The sequence below is a fragment of the Lissotriton helveticus genome, chromosome 2_1 (assembly GCF_964261635.1).
Source record: "Lissotriton helveticus chromosome 2_1, aLisHel1.1, whole genome shotgun sequence".
NCBI classification, from domain to species: domain Eukaryota; kingdom Metazoa; phylum Chordata; class Amphibia; order Caudata; family Salamandridae; genus Lissotriton; species Lissotriton helveticus.
In genome coordinates this window covers 1,942,934,202-1,942,954,725 of record NC_136059.1, presented here as the reverse complement: position 1 = coordinate 1,942,954,725, position 20,524 = coordinate 1,942,934,202, and the positions used below count along the sequence as shown (strand labels likewise).

Sequence of the window (20,524 nt, the reverse complement as noted above, 5' to 3'; positions counted from 1 at the left end):
CAGCGCCTGAGGAAGATTAGAGTCCAGCCCCTCTCTAAGTGTGTCCATCACGGATACCACCACCTTCTCGGTGGAGTGCAGGGGACGGAAGCCCGCTTGAGAAGGGGCAAGAAACTTACTAGTTTCGATAAAGACACTCAGTGTTTTGGTGATGTACCGCTCCAGGACCCTAGCCAGGTAAGGAAGGAGGGAGATGGGCCGGTAATTGGACAGTACTGTAGGGTCAACCCCAGGCTTTTTTAAGATGGGGATAACTGTGCCAAATTTATGCGACGTGGGAACAGTTCCCCTACTTAGGGAGTCATTAAGGAAGGTCAAGGGAGGGAGAGGACAAGCTTGAAAAATTTTACACAAGATGTGGGCAGGACAGATATCCACCGGGGATCCAGATTTCACAGTAGGGAGAATAGAAAGAAAGGTGATAAGAGTTGGGCGGTGGAATAATGTCAACAAAACCAGAGGAGGGGGATGGAATGTTGAGTTTAATATCTGTAATCTTGTTTATAAAAAAATCATTGAGGGAATCACATAGGAGTTGAGAAGGGACTGGTTTAACTGAAGTTCTGTCTGAAGTGGCCAGTTCAAATACAGTGGCGAAAATTTCCCTCGATTGACTCTCCGCTCGGAGGATCTTATCGGAGAAATAGGCGGTCTTAGCCTTGAGGATGGCTCTCTTGTACTCCGCCTGAATGGAGTTGTACAGGAGTTTGGAGGACTCGCTGTAATTACGCCTCCAAGTGCGCTCCGCCTGTCGAGCGGCCAGCTTTTTCGCCCTAAGCTCAGGGCCGAACCATTTGTTCGCATCGTGGGAGCGCTTCACTTTGACACGCCTAAGGGGGGCCACCAGATCGCATGTTGAGGACAGCCAACTATTAATGGCCACTGCCTGGGACGAGATGGACAGATTATTGATGGCAGGGCTTGATGTTAAGAGAGAAGAACACAAAGATGGCATGTCCACTTTTCCCCAGTTACGTGCCCACGAGCGCTGAGATCGCCTTGATCCATTCCTGGATGTCATGGTTGGTTTTAGATGGGGAGATTAGAAGGAATTCCGTTTTTTTAGCGTTAAGCTTGAGCTGGTTAGTGATGAGCCAATGGACAGTCAGCTTCAAGGCCTCATTCAGGGAAAGAATGTACTTGGGAGAAGAGATTTTTATGTAGATCTGGGTGTCGTTGGTATACATGTGGTAAGAGATATTGGCGGTGCCTAATACTTCTGAAAGCGGTTCAAGGTAGAGATTGAAGAGGGTGGGAGACAGAGTTGATCCTTCGGGGACTCCAACCATGATCAGGGAGGGAGCGGATAGGTTGCTGTTGATTAGGAATCTTTGAGGGTGATTCTGGAGGAAGGACCTAAACCATTCAAGAACAGGGCCATCCAGTCCCATCCTGATTTTGAGGCGTTCAAGGAGTTTTTAATGGTTGACCGTATCGAAAGCTGAGGAAAGGGCTAGGAGGATTAGGAGACAGGTTTTGCCTTGGTCAAGGGCTTGGAGAGTATCATCCACGATGTGGAGGACGGTGGTTTCAGTGCTGTGACCAGGTCTGAACCCAGATTGGAAGTCGTCCAGTAGGGGGAAGTTGGTGATGTGTTGGCTCAGATGCTGTTGGACACATTTCTCTAGCACTTTAGCAAGGAGTGGGATGTTGGATATAGGTCTGTAGTTGTCAGGGGAAGCAGGATCCAGCGTAGGTTTTTTTAAGGATGGGGATGACTTTGCTGGCTTTGAGAGAGTCAGGTATCGATCCTTGAAGGAGGGTGGCATTGATAATTGCAGTCCAGGAAGGGATGATAGCCTGAGAGGCGGCGGCTAAGCAGTTTGAGGGGAGAGGGTAATTGAAGTGGGTTTTCAGCTTAAGGGAAGATAGAATTTTCGAGACTGAGTGTTCGTCATGACCTTTGAAGTTGGACCAATGCACTTGGTTTTTGGGTGATGTCTGGGGGGCAACTCGGAGAGCGGGGTAGAGTAGGAGGGGTTTCGGAGAGAGTGGCGGATCTGAGTTCATTTCCTAAGGCAATGATCTTGTCGGAGAAGAATGTAGTAAATTACTCGCTAGATATCAAAGACTTAGGGGTTTCTTAAGAGGTTTTTGCAAGTTTGCTAGATTGGTGTTTGACCAATTTGAATAGTTTGCGTGGTCTATTCTTGGCGTTCTCCAGTTTTGTTCTGAAAAATTCTTTTTTTGAGTTGAGCATTTTCCTGTTGTAGGCATTTCTGAACTGGAAGAGAAGTTTTAGATGGGCTGCTGATGGGTGCTGTTTCCAGTTTCATTCTGACTGCCGGAGGGCTCTCCTCTCATTGTTAAGGGATACGTTGAACCAGGGGTTCAGGTCTTTGATCTGGGTTCTTTTTAGTTTAAGTGGAGCAAGGTCATCTAGAATGTTGGATATGGCCATGGAATAGTGTTCAGTGAGATTGTTGGCCGTAGATATGAGGGGGGGAGGTCAGCCTCACACCGAGCGGCCAATTTCCTGAGATCCAGGTTCTTGGTGTCTCTAACCCAACGTTTGGGAACCATGGGTTGTGGAGCCCATGTCTTGTGGGTCCCAGGCATAAGGAAGGTGATAGCCTGGTGGTCAGACCAATCGCATGGGTCTATAGAGATAAGTTTGACCACAGAGTCCTTTGCGATGATCCAGTCCAGAGTGGCGCCTTTCGAGTGAGTTGGGAGTGTGCAGACTTGGGTAAGGGCTTGGTCGGCCAGGAAGTCTCTGACTGCGTTGACCCGAGGGTCCTTGAGGTCATCCCAGTGCAGGTTGAAATCGCCAAGAAAAATGTCTTTAGTGTTGGGGGAAACCATGGCTGTGATGACTTCCAAGAGGTGGTCAGAGAAGGTGTCGTTCCTGCCTGGGGGGTGGTAAAAGATGTGCAGTCTGCACAATAGAGTGGTGTTGCTGCATACAGACAGAACCAGCCATTCGCACGAGTCTGTGGGATCTGCCAGCAGTTAGGTAACGTGGAGGTTGGAGCGGTGGATGCAGGCAATGAGTTAACTTAACCTGTCCTCTGTTTTTCATTAGCTTCCAGGAATTTGTAGTCCTGTTTTAGCATTATGAATACAGAACTCTTTGTTCAAGCAAGAATACTGTACTGACTGACTGGCCATGTGTGATGTGAGACAACAATCTCTATCCTCTTTCCTTTGCTAGTCAAAATTTCAGAATTGAAACACATGGCACAGCTTCTGAAATCCTGGTGCTTTTGTCTTTCTGATGGGCAGTCTTTTTTATGTTTGTGGGATGGGCCAGTGTAGTTCTTCTGCATTGTGGTTTCTGTATTGAAGTTCCTCAGCACCGACAATGGTCAGTGCAAACATATAGTCTTATAATGATGTTGGTGGATCCTGGTACTTAAAATCTCTTCACCCTAAACAAAGGGCAAGTCAGTGATGGCACCTACATCTAATTGACGTCAAGAGTTTGAGGGAATCATGAATAAATCTTTACTTAAAGTGATAAAATTGCAAGACATGCAGTCTTGATATTTTAAATGTCCTACAATGGGGGCAATGCCAAGCATGAATGATAGTTTTATATAATTTGGGCAGTTTCACCCACCGACATGGTGGGTATATTCTTCCTCGTTTGTCTCTGTGCATTTATGTTGCCCACTTACTGTTCGTGCCACAACATTTGAGAAACATCTCTCTTTTAGGGGTTGATGAACTGTGCATGTTCTTTATCCATCAGGGGAAGATAAGGTCGACATCCATCACATTGAGCCACCGTCAGATGCATCTGCCGCAGGAGGTTCTCCAAAACAAGAGCAATCCAGCCACGCCGCAGGCAAGTGAAAAGATTTGAACCTTGCAACTGGTGAAACACTGCTCACAAGTGCACCATTGAATATGAGTCAAGCTCTTAATCATCTTGCGAGAAATCACTGTATGGGTGTTCAGGCTGGGAAATTTTATTTGCACGAATAATTCACCAATATTCACGATAGTCACAGCTTCCCTTGGCTGAATATAATGTCTGGACTTTTGGGATGCGTTTCATAGGAAGACTCTACCTTAAAACTTCTTTTAGCCTGCAAAGTGGTAGCCAGGTGTATTGCAAAACGTAAATCACTTGGCTGAAGTTCTAAATGAGTGTCCTCCTTTCAGCTTCTGTAATGCAGAGTAATGTGTTACCTATATAAAGTCGTCTTAACCAAATGCATGACCAGAGTGGCGATTCAGTAGTTTTAAAATATGTATGTTTTCATGTTTTATCACTCTTTTATCCGTGTGCCTAAAATGGAAAGATGGGCCTAGTTTACCAAGGTTTTTTCTTTGACATAAGGTTGTCAAGCCTCGACAGACAGTTTTAGGGTGGTCTGCAGCAAAGACATTCTTTTATAAATCATGTTTTAAGCCAAAGGGGAGAGGATGTAGCCTTACAGCTAGAGCGGTCGACCTAGTCTCGGCAACCACGCTCAACATCCTGCGATACTGGGCAAATCACTTAATCTCCCTGTGCTTAACAAAAAATGAATGTGTCCAACTGTAACGAAACTGGTTCTCATGTAAAGCGATCTGATACCCGATGTCTCGGGTCTAGTTCGCGCTTTATGAAACTCTATAAAAAGAAAAGCCAGTTCAACCCTTTTGAAATCAAACTTACCTTTTCCTAAAGCAGATTTAACACTGTTTTAAGTCTAGAAAAAAATCTTTAGTAATCGGGTCTGAGGACAAATTGAAACAATTTGAAGAACTATTTATTCCATGCATCTGTCTGGTCAGCATTCCTAAAAGTTATGTTGAAATGCAATGCTAGAGGAAACGTCAAGTGCTCTGTTTATTCATTTATCAATTTAGAAGATAAAAACATGAAAAATAAATGTGTGACTAATGCGGTTCAAGCTAATTCTGACATTTGTTACAAATTTGGAACGAATTGGGTAAATTAAGAATTAAGTATCACATAGGTAAAAATGCTACTAAATAAAACAGCGGTTAGCTTGAGATGGATCTGTGCTGTAGCAGCGATTGACCAATAATCACTGCTTTGTTTATCTAAATCTTAGACTTTTTCTACCGTGTTGCCTTACTGCTCCTTTGTATCGCCCAAGAATGTTGCAGTACTTTCACTTTTAGGTATTGCGACATAGCACTGCTTTTAAATACCCTGCATACTTACAGATAACATCTAGTAATGCTCACAAATTTAGATTGCAAGTATTCTAAGTACATAGTCCCCGTGTTTGCATTTTGGAAATTCACTCTCATTTGGTGGTGTAATTTATACATTTTTCATATATTAATGTCTAACACTCTCTTTTATACTTGTGGAGGGAGTGCTGTAGAGGGAGTGCTGGGTTTGACACCTGCTGTGTTACTACCACGGAGATTAGGCCCTAAAATTCTTTATTTTCTTCTCTCCAATCCTCCCCATAAATTACTTTTCTAACAGGCACCTGTTTCAGCTCTCACCCCTTAACACACACAAGTCACGTTCTGTTCTAGGAATATGCCTTGTGGCACCACCTCCTCCCAGAGTTCCATACATCTAACATTCATGATGGTGAAATCTATTCTCAGCTTTGTATAGATATCATCTGCCTCTGAACACCTTCCATGTACTTGTCAGTTAATCAATTTAACTACCAAATGTACCCCATTCCTCTAGACAACATTTGGCATAAGCCTGCCTAGGAAAAGAGCAATTGTAAACACTCATGCCCTGCATTCTGACAGGAGAGGTATGTTCACAGACTCTGTTCAGAAACAACTATGTCTCTGTCAGGCCCACTTCCAACTACTCGCTCCCTTCCTGCGTTTTGTCTAAGATCCTTTTAAAGGGGCTAATGGAGAGGAAAGTAGTTATCAAGTGTCAAGTGAGGATGATTCTAGACGGGAAACGGCCTTTACAACGAAGCCGTTTCCCCGAAATCTCCACGCATGCAGTACAACGCATGCGTGGTTACCACTAATGCCTTTACCACGCATACCTTTACTACGATGTTTGTAGTAAAGGCATATGTGGTAAAGGTAAAAAGAAAAAAAGGGGGGCTTGGGGGGGGTCTCCCCCCCAAATAAAACAACTCACCATAAGTCACGTCGGCGTCAGCGTCGTTAAAGAGAAATCGGAAAAAAATGCCGTTTTCTCTTAACGACGTATGATGTCACCACGCAATTATTCGAGGAAAAGTTTATCCGTGGTAAACGAATTCCGTTGTAACGCATGCGTGGTAAAGGCATGCGTTGCAACGGAATTCGTTGTATCATCATATATCCATTCTAGACATAAATGCTTTTGTCATTGGAATGCATTACAGCTCAGTACAAGCGAAATATATATCTCATAGCTTCTCTCGGAGTACAGAGTAACAGCCATTTAACTTAATTTGTGGCCTTTTCAGACTAGGCCATCTGTAAACTTGATACTCTCTACATTTTAGAATTAAAATTCGAACATTAATTGGGAGCGTGGCCTGCATCCGTGCAAGATGGCAGCACCTTCCTGAGCTCCGGAGGGCCTGCCATGCCACTCGGCTTCCAACACAGCCATCATCGAGCATTCAAGTGATGGGAGTTGACTAAAACAACGACTCCCCGCGGTGCCCAAAACTCAGAGACAAACAAGTGCATGCACCCGGTAAGTCCTGGGAGTGCCCCTGTTGCATCGTGAGAGGCGCCACATGGGGAACAAGATGGCAGCGCTCTGTGAGTCGAGTGAGCTGACGACCTGCTGTTATCCCTGTTGACACACTGTTATATTGCTGTAATCTGTGCCGCTCACCACTTCCAGGTACCTTGCCTACACTTCAATCTCTGGGCCAGACTGAATGCATTCTTAAGCTCTTTCTCCCACACCATTGAGGCCTACTGGGAGATTGAACAGATGCGTACCTTGCCTTCTCCAGATCGCCGATCCCTCACCATGATTTATACACGGAATCCGACTGCGCTTTCTTATCTTCACCCGCGCTACATATCAGAACATTACTGAGTGAAACACTATCCTTATGACGAACGATCCATGTAATGAAATATACGACTGAATATGCCATGGCATGACGTATATAACCCCGGCTCCTTGCCACACACGGAGGGTGACTTAGCCACCCCCTCTTGGTTGCCCCTCACCACCCCAGTCCTGAAGAATATCCGCACGGCCGAGGCTGCGAACTTCCCTTGTGCCCTAAGTCGGATCGAAACGTCGACGCCCTTGGATAGGCCTAGACTTACCTTTATGTGTTCCTTGTCGTGCGAAATTGGAATTCATTTCTGTATTTATGCATATAACTCAAATAGTCTGTAAATATATGTATAGCTAGGCTACATATGACGGTGAATGATAACCGTTCACATGGTGTTTTGGAAAGCACATGTAGTTTCTTCTTCGTCCTATGCCACTGAAAATTCTTTTCTTTTTCACTGATAACACTGAGCACTCCTTTCCTATTAGCACGTTCCCCCCTTGGAGCAACCTCTATTCATCTAGACTTCGTAAATATTACATGAATCTACACCCTATAAATAAGCATATTAAATATCCAGGAGAATATAATTTTGGTCTGTTGTCTGTTTATCCTAATGTTTATATGATGGTTAAATAATTGACTCAGGTTTAAGGAGTTTGCACAATAACTCTGCTCCAAACGCCACTCTAAACTAATGAATGTATTCAACTATGTTATTTGACTGAATTGCCTTTGTGAATAAGGTTCTAGGACCATTGTTTTTTGTATTACAGGAGTGCAATCCAGCACTCCTTTGCTGACCCATCTAAATTTAAAATTGTTTGCAAAGATCAAACCCATGTTTTCTTGGAGTCCCCGGATCTGGTGCCTTTCTTGGACAACACCTTTGAATCACGCTTTAATGACTTACACAGTAATCCTTGCTAACCCTCTGCAGGGCTTCTAGCCTACTTAGAAATTTCTGGTTACACTTTGAGGAAGTGCTTAGCTACTGGGTTTGTACCCGCAACTGGTCCTGTTTCTTCCTATTGGCCCGCTGTTCTAAATTGCAACCAATGCTAACTACAGGTGATGAAACCTGTGCATCTCCTGTTTCAACTGTATTACTATTGTCAGCGTGGTTGGTTGTCCCTTGTGGATTTGTCTCCCTTGTGGATTTGTGGGGATTGATTGGTTTGAGCAGTTTCTTATGCAGTGGATACAGAGGCTGCATGCATTACGGCTGCTTATTCAATGTCTTGTTGCTTTGCAGCTCCCATATATCGGAGTATGTTACTTCTGTGGGTTAGATGTTCATGTTGTTAGCCTTGCTCCGTTTTATCTGCAGGTATTATATGCAGTAGATGGAGTACCGACTCAGAACTGTTATGTTTGTGTGTTGTTGTCAACACCTATTTTTTTTCTTTATGGATTTCTCCATGGATCTCCATTAGCGATTTGTCTGCTTTTTACTGTTAGCCTTTATTGTGACATGGCCTCACAGCTCCTTTCTCTGTGGGATTATATACTTACTGCCTCAGCAAACAGTTCTAGCGGCAACATATGTTATCCAATTCTCTCGACTTAGTTAATAATGCTTCAGTTAAACCATTTGATCTCTGACCCTTGTACAAATGTAAGTTTGGTTTGCTCACTATAAACAAACTTATCGGTCCATCATATTCTTGATATTTTGTGATTATGTATGGCGTTTGGACTCCATCTGTTATGATTTTCATTTATAACATATACTCTAGTTGTGTTTTTACACATCCCTTATAATGTTCGATGTGCAGTGCCCTTGCTCTCCTCCTTCTTGTGTGTGATACCAATCCCCCTGTTTTCCATACTTTGTCTCTTACAGGCTTTCCCCTTGCCCTGGGGTTGCCCTTGAGTTTCAATATGTTATGACTTTTTTTTATCCTTATTCCTTCCCCTCTCCTCTGTTTCTCACCTTTCCTCTGAGCCATGTGAATCTGGCAACATACACCTTGACTCGCCACCCACTGTGTCTCCACCTCACATAACACATACAATAGTCACCCTCCGCCCGATGACTGATCAACACATGCCTTTTGCTCGAAGGTGTTTCCCTCAAAACTAAAGGCCTTAACCATCCAGTGAAACCTAGGAAGTTCACTGATTACTGCCACTCACTTAGGGGAGACCTGGGGCCCGATTCACAGAACTAACTTAAGACAAAATCCTAAACTTACTACCATTTTGGTATTCACAGAAGGCACTTACTCATTTTGGTATTCACAGAATGCACTTACTCATTTCGGTATTCACAGAAGTTAGGAGTCCTAACTTTAGGACTCTTAAATGCCTTCTGTGAATACCGAAAGTCTTAAAGTCAGGATTTTTCTCAATTTAGTAGTAGTAAAGTTAAGACTCCTAACTTTAGGACTCTTAAATGCCTTCTGTGAATACCGAAAGTCTTAAAGTTAGGATTTTTCTCAATTTAGTAGTAGTAAAGTTAAGACTCCTAACTTTAGGACTCCTAAATGCCTTCTGTGAATACCGAAAGTCTTAAAATTAGGATTTTTCTCAATTTAGTAGTAGTAAAGTTAGGACTCCTAAATTTTGGCCTCCTAAATGCCTTCTGTGAATACTTTAAGTCTTAAAATGTTTTTTTTTCTCAGTTTAGTGGTAGTAAAGTTAGGACTCCTTACTTTAGAACTCCTAAATGCCTGCTGTGAATACCGAAAGTCTTAAAATTAGGATTTTTCTCAATTTAGTATTAGTAAAGTTAGGACTCCTAAGTTTCGGACTCCTAAATGCCTTCTGTGAATACCGAAAGTATTTAAATTAGGATTTTTCTTAGTTTAGTAGTAGTAAAGTTGAGAAAAATCCAAATTTTAAGACTTTTGGTATTCACAGAAGGCATTTAGGAGTCCGAAAGTTAGGAGTCCTAACTTTACTACTACTAAATTGAGAAAAATCCTAATTTTAAGACTTTCGGTATTCACAGCAGGCATTTAGGAGTTCTAAAGTAAGGAGTCCTAACTTTACTACTACTAAACTGAGAAAAAACCCAATTTTAAGACTTTCTGTATTCACAGAAGGCATTTAGGGGTCCAAAAGTTAGGAGTCCTAACTTTACTACTACTAAATTGAGAAAAATCCTAATTTTAAGACTTTCATTATTCAGAGCAGGCATTTAGGAGTTCTAAAGTAAGGAGTCCTAACTTTACTACTACTAAACTGAGAAAAAAAAACATTTTAAGACTTTCGGTATTCACAGAAGGCATTTAGGAGTCCAAAACTTAGGAGTCCTAACTTTACTACTACTAAATTGAGAAAAATCCTAATTTTAAGACTTTCGGCATTCACAGAAGGCATTTAGGAGTCCTAAAGTTAGGAGTCTTAACTTTACTACTACTAAATTGAGAAAAATCCTAACTTTAAAACTTTCGGTATTCACAGAAGGCATTTAAGAGTCCTAAAGTTAGGACTCCTAACTTCTGTGAATACCGAAATGAGTAAGTGCATTCTGTGAATACCAAAATGAGTAAGTGCCTTCTGTGAATACCAAAATGGTAGTAAGTTTAGGATTTCGTCTTAAGTTAGTTCTGTGAATCGGGCCCCTGGTCTTCATCCAGGAAACCAAGATTGGCTACAAAGAAGTGCTCTCCATGCGTACAGGCTGGGTGTCCAACCCTGCCAGTTCTGCAGCTGCCTCTAAGAAGAATGGTGTGAGCACCTAGATTTGTAAAAATTTGATACTCTCAATTATTACTTCTGAACAAGGCGATAATGGTTGATGAATAATCATGGGACTTCAGAGCGGTGCAACAGAAATATACACAGTAAGCATACATGCCCCCAAAATAGATGACCCACAAGTCTAGGATAAATTATCTGTGAAACTCACATTTCTGCCCCCTAAAGCCTGGATTGTTCTAGGTGATGAGTTCAATCTTCCAATGGATATCACCTTAGATAGGAACCCTGCCTTCAGATACCGAGTACCTAAGGCTCATAAAGCAATGCACTCTCTTTGTGCAACACATGGACTGGTCGATGTTTGGAGACTGCATAATCCCAGAGGTAATGACTTCACCTTCTTTTCTCCACCACACAATAGCTTTTCGATAATCAACTATATTCTGGTTTACTCCTCCCTCCTCCACAATACAATTGTCCTCTGAGCCTATCATGATTTTGGACCATGCCGCCATTTCGATCTCCTTACAGATACTACCCATCCAAACTAAAGGTCGCACATTGCGTATCAACACTGAAGTTCTGGATGATGAAGGAGTCATGCTTGAACTCCATAAGGAGCTAGCCTGGTTTATATAGGAGAACAGAGCTTCTGCCTCCTCCCCTTTATACTCTGAGACACACTGAAGTGTTTCGTCAGTGGCCAGGTGATAAGCCGCATGTCTAGGAAAAAACAATGAAATGCTCCCTGGATAAACTAACTGCTGAGATTAAAGCTACAGAATTGCTCTATAGGCATTCACATGACCCTTTAGACATGGCTGCACTCAAACTCAGTAAACATACTCGACTCTGGGTGCCCAAAAAGTCAAGAAACTGTTCTACTTAAATACGGCATGTAGGTCCCGAACAGTGTACCTGAAATTCAAAAGTAACTGTGCATTAAATTCAGTCTAGTAAAGACCACTGAGGTAGATTGCAGCCAACAACCTAGGACATTCTTAAGGCCTTCCAGAGATTCTACACTAAGCTTTACACTCCTGCTTTAAACACTCCTAAAGAGGCATGCTTAAAATTCCTTCAAAGTCTCCTAATAAAATTGATCTCTACCGCCAATCAACTTCCTTCAAACAGACCGATCGATAGGGAAGAGATCATGTTAACAGTAAAGTCTATCCAAAATAGTAAAGCCCCAGGCCCGGATGGTCTCCCCATTAACTTCTACAATACCTTTGCTCCCATGATTTTGGACTTCTTAGAGTCTGTCCTAAATAATTTTGCCATCTCGGGTAAAGTGTCTGAAACTGCTTCCGAGGCCAATATTGTGGTCCTTCCCAATAAAGGGAAAGATCATTCTGACCCTATGAATTTCAGAACCATTTCGTTAATAAATATAGAGACAAACAATTACGGTAAAATTCTGGCCAAGCCGCTTGCACCTCTAATCACTTAACTGGTCCATGTCACTCAGATGGGCATTATTAAAGGCCGATTAGCCTGTGACAAGGTTGATTATTTTGTCATGTAATTGTGACATCCTCTAACTCGCTCTCCCCATCAGCAGTAGCTGTGGCCCTAGATGTGGAGAAAGCCTTCAATAAGGTTTCCTGGCTGTTTCTAGAAGCAGCCTTATCCAGATATAACGTAGGTGACTCCTACATCAGAATGACCATGGCTTTGTAGTCTAATCCCTCAGCTGGTAATTAAAATCAACAGTGCCCTGCCACACCCCCTTGCCTTACACCAGGGTACTTACCAAGGCTACCCACTATCCCCCTTACTATTTCTTCTCATCATCGACCCTCCTGTTATTGTTAAATGAATCCACAGTAATTGAAGGCATACAGTTTGGTGATGTGATCTACAAAACCATGTGCATTCAGACAACATATTAATATTTGCGGAATTCTTGGATATAGCAATCCTGAATGTAAGCAGCCTGTTCTCCTGTTTCTCTGGATACTCTTAGAGAAAAGATAAAATGGAAGTCCTACCCTAAAACGTCACACTTCCTGTGTCTGCAATTCCAACTTACAATGGAAGTCGTAATTCATCTAATATCTAGGCATCTGGTTTTGCACTGACTTCTTGGAATCAGTAGCTCAGAATGAATAAAAAACAATCGTAAAAATGTAGAGACTTTCTGGCCGCTTGGACCCCTAACCATATCTCTTGGTGGGGCAGGCTAGAAACTACCAAAATTATGGTGTCCCCACTAATCAACTTCTTGGATAGCACGCTCCCACTTTGGCTGGCCCAGGATTTTTTTCTCAAATATTGATAACATTTTCTCTGAATTTCTTGTGAGCAAAACTAAGGGGCTTATTAATAAGCACCGCCAGTGTGTCACTTTTAACTTGGGAAAAAGTGGCGTTCCAGCTGCGCAAGGGGCTTGTAAATATGCCCCTAAGAGTTAGCTCCAAGAATGGTGGATGCAATTTCCCAAACTGGGTCAATTACCAAGCAGCATTCCTGGCAGCACAAGGGGTGCTGTGGTTTGAAGTTGAGACCATGAAAAGAAACCTGTGTGGCTTAATATTGAACAAACCATCAGCCACCCCTCCCCATTAGAAGCAAACTTGACTATGTCCCCCCACTCTTATCCACACTCTAACAAGATGTCTTAGAGACTCAATCTCAGCTTTATTATCAGTAGATAAAGCCCTTTCGTCCAATATACACAAATTCTACTCCACATCCCTATCAAACAATAGTAGACTGCAGATTTCCCCAATCATCAAGCCGAAATGGGCGAGCAAGGGGATTTCTTTCATAGCAGATCTATATATAGACTCCAAACTATTATGTCTTGCGGCTCTCGAAACAAAACATGGACTCTCTAACTTGGATTTCTCCGATGTCTCAACTCAAAACAAAAGTCTTCAAGTTAGATCTACTTCGATAATCAACTCTTCTCCCCACTATTCAACTCCAAGCAGGGAGTCATGTTGCATCCAAGTTTTACAAATTACTTAATAAAGCCACCCGCCAACTAAGCCCCGGCGTACAAACCAAATTGTCTTCATACAGCTCCTTTAAAGGTTCACCTCCCCTTGCTGCAGAAACCTGGTCGAAAATTTGTCGGCTGCTTCGAGACAAACTTATCCCTTCACCGATACAAACAAAGCTCTTTGCATCTCACTCCCCCAGTTGGACCCTACTAAACTCTTTAACCTATATCGGACACTTGTTGGTCCTGTAAATCATCACCTGGAGATATTGAACATTTGTTCTTCTCATGACCCTGCCTATCATCCTTTTGGGTGGATTTCACTTCTCAATTGGATAACATTTTCAAAACACCCATCTGATTGAATTTCCCAATGGTAATGGCAAGCACCCAGCTGTGCTACCTATCGAGCTTCCAGACTCACACCTCGCTTCACTTGATTTGCTGCTCACTATTCCTCTTAAGATTATACTGATAAACTGGACATTCTTTAACAATGTCTCTTACCATACATGGTGGGTGTGGGTAACTTACTTTAGTATTGAACAAAAAGGAGGACTATGGGCAATATTTATCCAGGCCCAGCATGCATGCCCAGGAGTAATTATAAGCAGAAAGGTATGCAGTTTCTCCTGCCTTCAAGTGTTTGACCCACCACACACCCACTGCACGTCGACCTACAGTGTTCACTAGGAACTTCATACCTTTCTGGTCATAATAACTTACTTTAGTAGCACACATATAACCCAATCACATGATAGGGGCCTCCATCTCTATCTCTATTTTCTGTGTTGATCATGTCATAGAGAGTACATCAAATGTTGTTTTTCTCTGAATGATGTTAATCTCAGACTTCATTCACAGTAACCAATCTTGCACCAAAAGATTTTATCTCAGCTCCCTAGATTAACGATGCCCGGAGGAGATGTACTTTGATATCACCTCTCTCGATAAGGTTGATCCTTAAGCTCTTCACAATTCCATGTATTGAAATTTTGTGTTGTTATGTTTCTCTTCATTTTCCTAAAACGTCAAAAAAAATTAAGAATAGAAAAAACGGCACATTAAATTTTATAGAGTAAAAGATATGTTATTGAAATATAGGCTTCCGGTAAAATATGCAGTCTAAACCAGACAGCAACCTTATTTTAGTTAATGTGTCCTTCCCAATCACTTCCCTTAACTGTACACTTGGCAGGTGTACAAGAAAAGGACTTCCTTGAGTGGCATGGATGCAATAAAAAACGTCGAGTTAATAAATTCATAATAATAAAATCACCCCAAAAAACACGCAAAACTTATCAATACAAATAATGTTACATGTCAGAAAAAAAGCCGAAAATATAGCTAATGTTATAAAAATGGAGCATTTAAAAAAATTAAAGGAAAAGGATAAAGTAGATAAAAAGCCAATGTATATTCCGAAATGGCTCCTGCTGACTAGGTGAGGGGCATTTTTAGAGGTGTGTGGCAGCCTGTTAACAGAAAAGTGATAGATGGTCCAGAAAAAGTGCAATACAAGGAGGGTCAGGAAAAGGACATGACTGTTGTGGGAACACAGAATAGAGTTACAAAGAAGGTGACGAGCGAGGATTGAGGTTGTAAGGATGGAACAAATACAGTGTACATGGGATCACCCTGCGAATAAGAGAAGCACTGGCAAAGCTCTAGGTGTGAGTTTAATGTCTTAATGCATGGAAGCCCATGTCAGCACAGTAATGCCAGTCAAATGTTAGAAAAGCTGGGATATATTGAAAGCACCCTTGTCTTCAATATAGTCCTTTTTTAGCTCCATTGTGAAATGGATGTTGGATAATAAAGAGGTTTTTATTATAGTCCTTTCACTTCAATGACTGAAAGAAATAAAAAACTGTAGTGGAGCGTCCATTGCCTTCCTACCTGCATTTCAACTTTAAACAAAAAAGGTTTGTAATGAAGTCAAGGGAGCCTTCAGTAAAGAAAGCTTTCTTTTCTATCAAAATCTGTGCATGAATGGAAGGGAATGGGGGCAGAAGAAATGAGGATCGATGCACTGAAAATAGTCCCTTGTGCTCGCCAACTCATGCACTCATGCAGATTTCCCCCATCATCAAGCCGAAATGGGCTAGCACAGGGATCTCTTTCATATCAGATCTTTATAGAGACTCTTAACCATTATGTCTATACACCCAACAGCTACTATTAGTATGAGTTGGAAGAGAAATACTTCTCTGGGCTGAGATAAGATGTGATTAACAAAGTCTGAACTAAGGGCTAAAAGAGGCTAGCCACAAAAAACACCGATTAAAAGTAACAGAGCCGAACCCCATTCTCAATGTAGTGGAAACAACAGGTATGTTTGACTGCTGTGGAGGCAAACCCCAGACCTACGGACAACCAGATGTAGGTTGCAGAGCAGAAAGGGGTATAGAGGGAAACAATGAGGTGCACAACAGAGGCGGGGACCACAGAAGGGGAAGGAAATAGTGGTGAAGCAGGTAACTCCCTCACAAATATATTTTCCCTTGAATCCAGACCAGTGCAGCGGCTGGTTAATTAGAGGACTAGTGGAGCAGGCATGCACACTCACTACCACCCGTCAAAGCACATGCACTCACACTCAACCACATATGGACGCCCATCCTCACACCCATTGAAATACAATTTTTATTTATTTATTTTATTTATGCGTTTTTATATAGCGCGGACTTTACCCGGAGGTGTCAGAGCGCTTCACACATCACACATGCACACCCATTAAAAAAAACACTTACCAGGTCAAGGTGGAGAAGGCAAGGCTAGAAGGTGGCAGGAAGGGGAAGCACGTGGCCCAGGAAGTAGCTTGAGGCATCCTGGATGGAAAGAATAACAGATTCCACATGGTATCAGGGGAATGATCCTCACAAGGCTTTGCCCAGCTGATGATGTCACTGCCCTCAGGCTGCCCTCAGCCTCAGATCACCGGCCCTGCAAACCTTGGCTTAGGCTGCCAGGTGCTTGCACATTAGTACATCTAAAGTGGCTATCTGCCTGACTAGTGTCCACCAGGATGACATTTGCTCAGCCTGATAGACACTCATTCTTCAGGAAAAGGGGGCGGAGCCCCAGCACCCATATTGATGAGCTGCCATCGAAGCAAACTACAAATGAAAAAAAAAAATATTGTTCACTATGCCGTGCTATGAAGAACAATGAAACAGACAATTATTTAGCCTCATGTGTTTTAATCTGCTTTTTTGTGCACTGCCATTTGGTTTAAAACGTTTTCATACACAATTGAGTGGCAGTTATGGTAATTACAGAATGAATAGTGTCCATTTTGAAACATAAGCTTGTGCCTGGATATAACCAATAGACTGCTGCCACAGAAGTTGTCAAAATACCAGATGTCCTGACCAAAAAATACAGACCGAACAATCGATTTTTTTCATGTTTAGAAACTGAACATTTAGACAACCCTACACTTTAATACACTACTTGCGTATAGAGAATTGTTCCCAATCAGTGGCCCAAAAAAATGGAGCTCATGGCCTATCTAAATGAAGGAGAAAACCTGCATCCTAACTTTAGGGCAAGGCTGTAAAATGTAGTAGTTGTATCATAGTTTTTACCTTTTTCGTCATTCCTTGCCTCAACTTTGCCTCTGGCACAGTTATTGCTGTCAGAATAGTTTAGAAAGAGTTACAGGGCACCCTGCAGTAATGTGTATTTGGAATATATCTCTTTTTTGTGAAAATCAGCGTTTTGAAATAGATACTTGGTGTTAGATAAGCTGACAGCAAGTATTTCATTGTAGAGTAGTTCATTTTACATTTTACATTTACATCCCAAAGATGTCACTTCATAACACACAGTGCCTAACAGCAAATAATCTAAAACACCGAAATGGCACACATATAAACATACGGGTTATTCTCAAGGGTAAAACCTTTTTGGGATTTATGCCTGTAAATATTTATCCCACCAATGTGTGGAAACAAATTGTGCTTCATGTAGGTAGTTTATGCATTCTCAAATTGCTCTTGGGTGAAAAGAGAAGACAGAGAAGGTGTTAGGATTGAAAAACCCCATATGTTTAAATGCAAGATTCAATAACAAGCAAATGTAAATGAGGTTTACAACTACAAACAAGCAAACACTACAAACCTTTTTTTATTTGTGACTGGGCGATTGTTATATTTCCTTTTACTCTGCTTGAAACTGGCCCTGTTCCACGAACCTATTGAGGCAAATAGAAAGTAGCTCGTTTTTTTTCTTCTTGCAAATATCTCGTAATAGAAGAATATTTCCTATACTTCTGTTGTTCGTTTTTTAAATGCAGGCATAAATTCAATTCTTATCTCAAGGCAGCTGGTAATGAGTAAGGGGCATATGTAGGAAGCCGTTTGCGATTCGCAAAATGTAAAATGTAAGTTACATACATATGCCCCTAAGTTCCCTACTAATGTGCGTGTAGGAAAAATATGCATTTTCTATGAATTGCATTCACGCCCAGGTGACAACACCCTTCACACATTTGTAAATATTTGTGAACTAGCCTCACATGTTCTTTCCACCAATCATGCTAATATGTCTTCGTGTTTGGCGCATTTTACCCTGAAAAATATTTGGTAAAAGTAGGCGTGGAAATATAAACTGTATTCTGATTCCAAAATGATTGTACATTTTTAGCAGACTTCTGAAGTGAATTATATTTTTAAATATGTATAAAGCTTCTTACAGTGGTGCGGACTCCCTTATTTGAAAGGTATGTGGTTAAACGGTGAATAAAGCTATTGTAATCCATGTATTTATTTGCTCCACCCGCCTTGTCAGCCCCGTTGTAAATCATTTGTTTGAAGTCTGGTCATGCACACAGAGGGAAACATATAATCCTAAAAATACATTCGTGTATTAAAATGAAATTATGTCATGGGTGATAAAAGGGAGTCATTCAGCTAGCCAAGCTGGATACATTTTTAATCAGATGTTTTGAGATGTGTTGATAGCAAGGACATCAGAGTTGCCTTTCCTACAGTGGTGCTCGGCTATCGAGTGTCATCACCGCCAGCTCTCTCTGCTGACAGACGCATCGATGGCCCATCGGGGAGATGTTTAGACAGTGCGGATGTTATGTTTTAACAATGCCTTCATTTACAGAGCTGCAGAGATGTACACATGTTTGCCTTTCGCCGAATGCCCTCCAAGCATTAAGCATTTTGTCATGTTTCATTTGAAGAAGAAAGGTTCCACTATGAAGATGAATGTGTCTGTGGCCTGCAGGATCTCCTGGGAGGGAATATCTTTAAAAGCAACGGGAGCAGGAAGCAGCCATGGACAGCGCATAGGCAGTGTGTCACCTTATGTTTCTGAAAGTGCAGTGGCACTGCGAGATTAACATTTTTTGAAATTCTGTGAAAATGGCGTTACAAATTTCTGTAACGATACTAAAAAACAGATACAGCAATAGAAGTACTTAAGGGGGAAAAAAAACAAGCCAGTTTAATTTCTGCTTACTTTTTAGCCATCAAAGTTAGTGAGATACCAGTAGTGTTTTTTAAGTTATTTTATTTAAAAAACTATCTTAACCAAGTTTTCTTTTTGCTTCATAAATTGGAGAATCTCTGAACGGGAGTTAATGGACAAATCAAAAATGATGATTTGCCAATTAATGGAGTGCCAAATTATGGGAGACATCCGTTACAACGCGGATGTTTCCCCGCGGTGCTGTTACGACGCGTCCGTAACAACGCAAGTCGTTACCACGACTTGCGCTGGAGGGCGCTAGAAGATTAAAAATAGTAAATTTACTATTCCAACACCTTCCCTAGTGTCCACGGGGACTGGTGTTAGAATAGTAAATTATACTATTCGACATCCGCGCCCCCAACGCGTCGTGGTAACGACTTGCGTTGTAATGGATGCTTTGTAACAGCACGCGTTGTGACGGTACGCGTTGTACCGTCATACATCCCAAATTATTGATTCAGAAAAAATATATTTTCATACATCCTTCCTTTACTGATGGATTGGCAGACACCTCGGTTGGACAGATAGTCTCAGGAAGATCAAAGCTAGGAGATAAATCTGTGCATTACATAAAGTGCTTATCCCTGGATACCAGGAGTGGCATATTAATTCAGTACAAATTTCTCAGACTGCTCATAACAGCTGGTGATTGGGTCTGCAGAAACTCCTGATCCCCTTTGGAGCGACTTGTTTCCCAGGGCTTGGTATTGTTGTGATGCAGGTCATTATTTGCGTTGACCCAAAAGAGAGCATCCTTTCTCTATGAAGCAACTTCTTGCAGCAAAAGACAACAGTTATTGTACGGTGGATCAGGGCAACAAGTGACACGAAAAACATTTAGTTGGCGAACCTGTACGAGCCTGGGATCCTCCTTTTATAAGCTCATCAATATAATACAGTGTTGCAGGCGTCCCCTTCTATGAGCAACAGCGTTTCTTAAAAAGGCTGCACTTAAGTACCTGAAAGCATGAGAGGAGCATCCCTCCCCAAAGCAAACAAAATGAATATTTATCCAATTCAGCTAAGGAACTTTACGAATATATCATCACAATTTACTTAACGTATTTTGTTACCTCACTGGAATATGGTGGTGGGTTCACTTCTAATATTGTATTGTGAGTGTTCATGGTGCTGAGGTTCTTTTTCTTCTTCAACTTTTGTTACCTCCCTTTGTATATGAGTGGAACATGCGCACTAGTTTTTATTATGTTTCTAAAACTGAGTCTCACAGATTAGAGGCCAGTGCTTAACTTGGCTATCTTTTGCGTCTAGGTCAGCAGGTCAAATATACCAGAAGCTCTCAGGGTGACATCTTGAGAGTTGAGGGGAGGGGTATGAGGAGGTAGCCAGAAAACTTCTAATCTGGAGATCATCGTATGGTTGCAAAGCTTACATTAGGCCCTACCCTTGTTAAACACCCATCTTGGAAGGGGTATATATTGTGCATAATAGTAAATTATTATTGTGGAGTACTGCATTCTTTCCTAAAGGTTATCCACATGCCTATGATATACAAAAGATAATGAGG

At 41.8% G+C, this 20,524-nt stretch overlaps 1 protein-coding gene across 1 annotated transcript in view; it reads left to right on the top strand.

The window, feature by feature from the left end:
* LOC144818959 (uncharacterized) overlaps nucleotides 1–20,524 on the top strand; it is a 552,374-nt gene that overhangs the window by 333,205 nt on the left and 198,645 nt on the right. The window contains exon 6 of the mRNA XM_078676876.1: nucleotides 3,695–3,790. Within this exon, the coding sequence (XP_078533002.1) occupies nucleotides 3,695–3,790 (96 nt within the window). The remainder of the gene's footprint in view (nucleotides 1–3,694; nucleotides 3,791–20,524) is intronic.